The sequence below is a fragment of the Wyeomyia smithii genome, chromosome 2 (genome assembly GCF_029784165.1).
Source record: "Wyeomyia smithii strain HCP4-BCI-WySm-NY-G18 chromosome 2, ASM2978416v1, whole genome shotgun sequence".
Taxonomy (NCBI): Eukaryota; Metazoa; Arthropoda; class Insecta; order Diptera; family Culicidae; genus Wyeomyia; species Wyeomyia smithii.
This window is the reverse complement of record NC_073695.1, coordinates 151,717,703-151,727,039: the sequence shown is the minus strand read 5'-3', so window position 1 is coordinate 151,727,039 and position 9,337 is coordinate 151,717,703. Positions and strand designations below refer to the sequence as shown.

At 41.9% G+C, this 9,337-nt stretch overlaps 2 protein-coding genes across 2 annotated transcripts; both read left to right on the top strand.

The window, feature by feature from the left end:
* Positions 1–786: 786 nt before the first annotated feature.
* Positions 787–3,213, top strand: LOC129720079 (uncharacterized). The gene has a single exon (XM_055671491.1). It carries the CDS (start codon positions 787–789, stop codon positions 3,211–3,213), a length of 2,427 nt encoding a protein of 808 aa, XP_055527466.1.
* Positions 3,214–4,000: 787 nt separating this feature from the next.
* Positions 4,001–6,427, top strand: LOC129720078 (uncharacterized). The gene has a single exon (XM_055671490.1). It carries the CDS (start codon positions 4,001–4,003, stop codon positions 6,425–6,427), a length of 2,427 nt encoding a protein of 808 aa, XP_055527465.1.
* The last annotated feature ends 2,910 nt before the right edge of the window (positions 6,428–9,337 follow it).

Here is a 9,337-nt window from a genome sequence, read left to right as displayed (position 1 = left end):
TGCCATACTTATCCGACACTGAAATCCGACATTTACCCGCCACTTAGTGTACTATATGTGATAAGGTTTGAAATTGTTTGTGACTGCCAATACCGACAACTGTTTATAATTGTAACTTTGTTTTTCGTTATGTTTAGTGATGTTACCGATTATGACCAACTAAATGTGTAAATGACAACTAGTTTAGTGAACAAACAACTTGACATAGTTCGACCAAAATTATTGTGAGTTTCTAAATGTTTAAAATATGTTTGTCTATTTTTTAAATACAATTCTTTTTTACCAGTTTCCCTTGAAAAAGACGCAAACCAAGCGTTGAAACGTCGGGACGAATTAAAACCGTGTCGTTCTAAATTTATTTAAAGACTGCTAAGCCGTAATCACAGCGATTTAAAATACCTCTACAGTCGACCTCTCAACGAACAAATAATTGTAATGGCGCATACACACGGTAGTTTCTATCAGTATATCAGCTCACTCCATGGTTCCGAAGTAGTTATTGTAATGAAGTCTTATGCCCTAGACAATACTAAACTTGCTAACATGCTTTGCCGTAAGATGTTTTTGAAAAAGTGCAAGAGGGATGGCATTTTCCCAAACCATATCACCAGAAATTTCAAATGTGTACATGAAATGCTAGTGCACAATGGACCATATTTGAACAAAATAAACACCATCATCATTAAGTTCAAAAAAGCAGTTCTGAATGTTGAAATCAGACAGACGTACCACCAAATCACCTCCCTGAAACGTTCCATCCAGCACTCCCGGGAAACCCTCACCACGATGATAGGAGAAGAAGCAGCCTCACAGTATTTTGACACTCAAACCATCGCTTTCCAAAACACTCTATGCCTTAGAAACAAGGTAACATCCAGCAAATTGAGAAACATATACGCTTCCATGCACGCTCCGCCGACAGACATGCAAGTGAATGAAAAAGCGATTACGAATGCAACCAGCCTACCCGCCGAAACTATAACTCTATTAAGTCTCGGTCCAAAATTTGCCTTTCCTGTCACTAAACTGTCACATATACCACTATTTCACGTTATGTGCGATGTGGAAAACATTATCCAATCACACCAAGATAAACGGATACAGGACACCACCCGATGTCAAGCCACCAACATCATACTTAACTTCATTCATGGCTTTGGATCCCAAGTTGACGCCTTAGAACCACTTGGTAGATGGTGCTCAACGGCTCAAAAAGTCACTGGCAATTTCCTAAAAGCGCATCCCGAGATTTTGATACTGTCATCCGACAAAGGAAATCGTACCGTAATAATGTACACCAAAGACTACCAAGACAAAATGCGCACTCTTGTTGAAGATGAACAAACATACCGCAAAGTGCCAAGAGACCCCACTAGTGGATTGCAACAAAAGAACAACAATTTTGCTACTCAACTCCTCAACCTGAAACTCATAGACCAGAAAACAGCTAAAAGTCTCAAAACTTACAACTCTACCTGCCCCAGAATATACGGACAGCCGAAAGCGCACAAGAACAACCTTCCTCTTCGTCCAGTGGTACCCAACTACTCAGCCCCCACCTACAAGTTATGCAAATACATCGCCAACATCCTAAGCACTTCGCTCACCAGCCGCTACAACACTTTCAGTTCCTTTGAATTATGCGAAGAGTTAAAAACAATCATTCTCCCAGAGAACTACATAATGGTTTCCCTGGACGTAGTCTCACTATTCACCAACGTTCCCAGACAGCAGGTCATCACTTCTATCACCGAACGATGGAAAAAAGTAAAAACCAACATAACACTTAGCCTCTTCTTGGAAATTGTCCAATTTTGCATGGAAGCCAGCTATTTCAGGTACGACAGCAAATTTTATTTTCAAATCTATGGTACAGCTATGGGGAGCCCCTTGTCCCCCGTTTTGGCAGACATAGTACTAGAAGACATCATAACAAGAGCGCTTGCAGAATTACCTTTTGACCTCCCTTTCTTACGTAAATATGTTGACGACCTGTTCCTTGCAATACCAAAAAATTGTATTGAAACAGTGTTAGAGGTTTTTAACCGCCAGGAACAACGCCTTCAATTCACCATCGAAATCGAACAGGATCGGAAACTTCCTTTTCTTGATATGATGGTTACTCGAAATGAAAACCAATCTATCACGACCGATTGGTACTGCAAGCCCATTGCGTCGGGGAGAATGCTTAACTTCTACTCATTTCATCAGTACAAGCACAAAATTAACGTCGCCAATAACTTCATTCATCGAGTGAAGTCACTAACCACCCACAACACCACCAACACTAGCAGTATCATTCACCAACAACTGAAATCAAACTGCTACCCGGCAACTCTAGTATCCAGACTCATTAACGAGTACCACGGAAAACACCGCAAGGCCCACCCAACACAGTTCGTTCATACATTAGACTCAGCGTTACCCGTTCCAACATCGCGCCAAACTGAACCATCACCACCTATCGTCTTGGAGCCACCAACCAACAACAGACACCTAACTGAACCATCATCACCTGTCGACCAGCAGCCACCAGCCACCAACAGCATCACCACAGCTCACCTTAACACTAACAGCGAACCAACAACAACTGCACCGGATCAACAGCCTAACGAAGCCATGTATCGATCATTGCTTTACATCCCCAAGCTCACTGATCGACTCATCAAATCGTTCCGAAGACAATTCCCTAATTTGACCATCGCCACCAGAATCAATTCCACCGTTAGCAAATTCCATAGTTACGTAAAGGACCCTATAAACAAATTCGACAACTCAAATATTATTTATAAAATACCATGCAATGACTGCAGCAACTGCTACATCGGAATGACCACGAACAAATTGAAAACCAGATTATCCGGACACACATCGCATGTAAACAAGCTGGCCAAAATTTTGGAAGCGAACACTGACACAAACACACAAAACAACGAACTAAGAGAGCTAAGAGAAAAGACAGCATTAATCGAACATTGTATCAACACCAAACACAGTTTCAATTTCGACAAGACTCACATACTAGATAGAGCCCCGAACTCACACCATCTGCCATTTTTGGAGATGTGTCACATCTATTGCACACCCAACACAGTAAACAGACGAGTTGACATAGACAACCTCAACACAGCCTATGCCGGCATATTACACAAACTAAACCACACAGAATCAAACAATATGCCAGATAGCTCAAGCTCAATAGAAGCAGAATAACTGCCATACTTATCCGACACTGAAATCCGACATTTACCCGCCACTTAGTGTACTATATGTGATAAGGTTTGAAATTGTTTGTGACTGCCAATACCGACAACTGTTTATAATTGTAACTTTGTTTTTCGTTATGTTTAGTGATGTTACCGATTATGACCAACTAAATGTGTAAATCACAACTAGTTTAGTGAACAAACAACTTGACATAGTTCGACCAAAATTATTGTGAGTTTCTAAATGTTTAAAATATGTTTGTCTATTTTTTAAATACAATTCTTTTTTACCAGTTTCCCTTGAAAAAGACGCAAACCAAGCGTTGAAACGTCGGGACGAATTAAAACCGTGTCGTTCTAAATTTATTTAAAGACTGCTAAGCCGTAATCACAGCGATTTAAAATACCTCTACAGTCGACCTCTCAACGAACAAATAATTGTAATGGCGCATACACACGGTAGTTTCTATCAGTATATCAGCTCACTCCATGGTTCCGAAGTAGTTATTGTAATGAAGTCTTATGCCCTAGACAATACTAAACTTGCTAACATGCTTTGCCGTAAGATGTTTTTGAAAAAGTGCAAGAGGGATGGCATTTTCCCAAACCATATCACCAGAAATTTCAAATGTGTACATGAAATGCTAGTGCACAATGGACCATATTTGAACAAAATAAACACCATCATCATTAAGTCCAAAAAAGCAGTTCTGAATGTTGAAATCAGACAGACGTACCACCAAATCACCTCCCTGAAACGTTCCATCCAGCACTCCCGGGAAACCCTCACCACGATGATAGGAGAAGAAGCAGCCTCACAGTATTTTGACACTCAAACCATCGCTTTCCAAAACACTCTATGCCTTAGAAACAAGGTAACATCCAGCAAATTGAGAAACATATACGCTTCCATGCACGCTCCGCCGACAGACATGCAAGTGAATGAAAAAGCGATTACGAATGCAACCAGCCTACCCGCCGAAACTATAACTCTATTAAGTCTCGGTCCAAAATTTGCCTTTCCTGTCACTAAACTGTCACATATACCACTATTTCACGTTATGTGCGATGTGGAAAACATTATCCAATCACACCAAGATAAACGGATACAGGACACCACCCGATGTCAAGCCACCAACATCATACTTAACTTCATTCATGGCTTTGGATCCCAAGTTGACGCCTCAGAACCACTTGGTAGATGGTGCTCAACGGCTCAAAAAGTCACTGGCAATTTCCTAAAAGCGCATCCCGAGATTTTGATACTGTCATCCGACAAAGGAAATCGTACCGTAATAATGTACACCAAAGACTACCAAGACAAAATGCGCACTCTTGTTGAAGATGAACAAACATACCGCAAAGTGCCAAGAGACCCCACTAGTGGATTGCAACAAAAGAACAACAATTTTGCTACTCAACTCCTCAACCTGAAACTCATAGACCAGAAAATAGCTAAAAGTCTCAAAACTTACAACTCTACCTGCCCCAGAATATACGGACAGCCGAAAGCGCACAAGAACAACCTTCCTCTTCGTCCAGTGGTACCCAACTACTCAGCCCCCACCTACAAGTTATGCAAATACATCGCCAACATCCTAAGCACTTCGCTCACCAGCCGCTACAACACTTTCAGTTCCTTTGAATTATGCGAAGAGTTAAAAACAATCATTCTCCCAGAGAACTACATAATGGTTTCCCTGGACGTAGTCTCACTATTCACCAACGTTCCCAGACAGCAGGTCATCACTTCTATCACCGAACGATGGAAAAAAGTAAAAACCAACATAACACTTAGCCTCTTCTTGGAAATTGTCCAATTTTGCATGGAAGCCAGCTATTTCAGGTACGACAGCAAATTTTATTTTCAAATCTATGGTACAGCTATGGGGAGCCCCTTGTCCCCCGTTTTGGCAGACATAGTACTAGAAGACATCATAACAAGAGCGCTTGCAGAATTACCTTTTGACCTCCCTTTCTTACGTAAATATGTTGACGACCTGTTCCTTGCAATACCAAAAAATTGTATTGAAACAGTGTTAGAGGTTTTTAACCGCCAGGAACAACGCCTTCAATTCACCATCGAAATCGAACAGGATCGGAAACTTCCTTTTCTTGATATGATGGTTACTCGAAATGAAAACCAATCTATCACGACCGATTGGTACTGCAAGCCCATTGCGTCGGGGAGAATGCTTTACTTCTACTCATTTCATCAGTACAAGCACAAAATTAACGTCGCCAATAACTTCATTCATCGAGTGAAGTCACTAACCACCCACAACACCACCAACACTAGCAGTATCATTCACCAACAACTGAAATCAAACTGCTACCCGGCAACTCTAGTATCCAGACTCATTAACGAGTACCACGGAAAACACCGCAAGGCCCACCCAACACAGTTCGTTCATACATTAGACTCAGCGTTACCCGTTCCAACATCGCGCCAAACTGAACCATCACCACCTATCGTCTTGGAGCCACCAACCAACAACAGACACCTAACTGAACCATCATCACCTGTCGACCAGCAGCCACCAGCCACCAACAGCATCACCACAGCTCACCTTAACACTAACAGCGAACCAACAACAACTGCACCGGATCAACAGCCTAACGAAGCCATGTATCGATCATTGCTTTACATCCCCAAGCTCACTGATCGACTCATCAAATCGTTCCGAAGACAATTCCCTAATTTGACCATCGCCACCAGAATCAATTCCACCGTTAGCAAATTCCATAGTTACGTAAAGGACCCTATAAACAAATTCGACAACTCAAATATTATTTATAAAATACCATGCAATGACTGCAGCAACTGCTACATCGGAATGACCACGAACAAATTGAAAACCAGATTATCCGGACACACATCGCATGTAAACAAGCTGGCCAAAATTTTGGAAGCGAACACTGACACAAACACACAAAACAACGAACTAAGAGAGCTAAGAGAAAAGACAGCATTAATCGAACATTGTATCAACACCAAACACAGTTTCAATTTCGACAAGACTCACATACTAGATAGAGCCCCGAACTCACACCATCTGCCATTTTTGGAGATGTGTCACATCTATTGCACACCCAACACAGTAAACAGACGAGTTGACATAGACAACCTCAACACAGCCTATGCCGGCATATTACACAAACTAAACCACACAGAATCAAACAATATGCCAGATAGCTCAAGCTCAATAGAAGCAGAATAACTGCCATACTTATCCGACACTGAAATCCGACATTTACCCGCCACTTAGTGTACTATATGTGATAAGGTTTGAAATTGTTTGTGACTGCCAATACCGACATCTGTTTATAATTGTAACTTTGTTTTTCGTTATGTTTAGTGATGTTACCGATTATGACCAACTAAATGTGTAAATGACAACTAGTTTAGTGAACAAACAACTTGACATAGTTCGACCAAAATTATTGTGAGTTTCTAAATGTTTAAAATATGTTTGTCTATTTTTTAAATACAATTCTTTTTTACCAGTTTCCCTTGAAAAAGACGCAAACCAAGCGTTGAAACGTCGGGACGAATTAAAACCGTGTCGTTCTAAATTTATTTAAAGACTGCTAAGCCGTAATCACAGCGATTTAAAGTATCTTAATAACTAAACGCAAATTTTTTATCCTCGCTGCCGACTACGAGCTGAAACTAAATCTAACTTGAAGCTAGAATATTTTGCATTAAAAGCACAGGTTTGCTGTTTGATGGTTTTCATTGCCATAGGTAAGCAGCATATTAAATATGTTCCGCTGCTGGGCCAAGATATTACGGACTGGCATATTGGGTTGTTTCCATCGGGCCTTGAGAGTATCGTGCGGGTCTGATTGCTGTTTCCGGATCCGGGGTTTTAACGTGTTCTTGTCGTTTGGTTGGATGTAGGCGGAAGGGGATAGGACTAAACTGGGGCGTGGATGGATTTCAGGAAAACGTATATAAGGGACATGTAGGATAGGTCACGGCTCGCCAAGACATCACGAACAGGAACAGCCGGCTGCCTACCTTCGGCCTGCAGGGAAGCTATTAATCTAGACCTGGCGTCACGGTGTACAGGGCATGACACAACGTGCTCTATGTCGTGATAACCTTCACCACAGGCACAGATACCACTCTCCCCGAGCCCAACACGACGGAGATGCGCGTCAAATCTATAGTGATTGGCCATAAGCCGGGACATCACGCAAATGAAATCCCGACCTACATCCAACCCCTTGAACCACGGGTTCGTCGACACCTTGGGGATTATGGAATGGTACCACCTTCCCAGTTCCCCCTTGGTCCAAGAATTTTGCCAACTGATGATCGTATTCTGACGTACAAATGCGAAAAATTCATTAAAGGCAATTGGTCTTTCATAAATATCACCGTTTGTTGCGCCCACCTTAGCCAAAGAGTCCGCTTTCTCATTACCCGGTATCGAGCAGTGAGAAGTGACCCACGCTAAGGTAATCTGAGTAGATTTTTCGGATAAAGCACTCAGATGTTCCCGTATTTTCCCCAGGAAATACGGAGAGTGCTTAACATCTTTCATCGATCGGAGAGCCTCAATGGAACTGAGACTGTCCGTAAAGATGAAATAATGGTCCGTGGGCATTTTTTCGATAATCCCTAGGGTGTACTGAATTGCAGCTAATTCTGCGACGTAAACAGAAGCAGGATTATCGAGCTTATGGGAGACGGTTAAATTGTTATTGAAGATACCGAAGCCAGTGGACCCATCAAGAAGTGATCCGTCAGTGTAGTACATATTGTCGCAGTTGATGTTTCGATATTTATTGGAAAAAATTTGGGGATCTGCTGCACGCGTAAATGATCCGGGATTCCACGAGTTTCTTCTATCATGGATGTATCAAAAAACACAGTAGAATCAGAAGTATTTGATAAGTCGACACGATTTGGAATATTCGAAGAAGGGTTAATATTTTGGGACATGTGATTGAAATACAATGTCATAAAACGGGTTTGAGAATTAAGTTCGATTAACCTTTCAAAATTTTCAATCACGGGACGGTTCAAGACCTCACATTTGATTAGAATACGAGAAGACAGGCTCCAGAAGCGGTTTTTCAATGGTAGTACTCCAGCTAAGATCTCCAAACTCATCGTATGGGTCGATTGCATGCAACCCAAGGCGATACGCAAACAACGATATTGTATTCGCTCCAGTTTGATCAAATGTGTGTTTGCTGCGGAGCGGAAGCAGAAACACCCGTACTTAATAACAGACAGTATCGTTGTTTGGTAAAGCCTTATAAGGTCTCCTGGGTGGGCTCCCCACCATTGTCCGGTTATTGTACGAAGAAAATTCACTCTTTGTTGACATTTTTTCATCAGATACCTCACGTGACAACCCCAGGTGCCTTTAGAGTCGAACCAGACACCAAGATATTTGTGTACCAAAACCTGAGAAATCGTTTTACCCATTAATTGTGTTTGGAGCTGAGCAGGTTCATGCTTCCTAGAAAAAACTACTATCTCAGTCTTCTCCGGAGAGAATTCGATACCTAGCTGTAAAGCCCAAGCAGACAAATTGTCCAAGGTATCTTGCAATGGTCCTTGCAAATCGGCAGCTTTGGCTCCTGTAACAGAGATTACACTGTCGTTTGCAAGTTGTCTTATCGTGCATGAATTTGCCAGACATTCGTCGATGTCATTTACATAAAAGTTGTAAAGAAGGGGTCTAAACATGAGCCCTGGGGAAGACCCATGTAGCTAATGCGAAAAGTTGCCAAATCGCCGTGCGTAAAATGCATGTGCTTTTCGGACAACAAATTGTGCAAAAAATTGTTCAAAATTGGAGAAAATCCTTGTCGGTGAAGTTTACCCGAAAGAATGTCAATAGAAACGGAATCAAAAGCCCCCTTAATGTCCAAGAACGCAGACGCCATTTGTTCTTTGCGAGCATACGCCAGCTGAATATCTGTTGAAAGCAACGCAAGACAATCATTCGTCCCTTTGGCGCGGCGGAAGCCAAATTGAGTATCTGATAGTAGACTGAATTTGATTCTATCTAACCCAGGCACGTTATTGTTACAGGACAGGAGGGCAACTGAAAATTCTGCCATCGTAAAAGGTGATTCTATCGCGTCGTGACCCGGAGACGTATCGC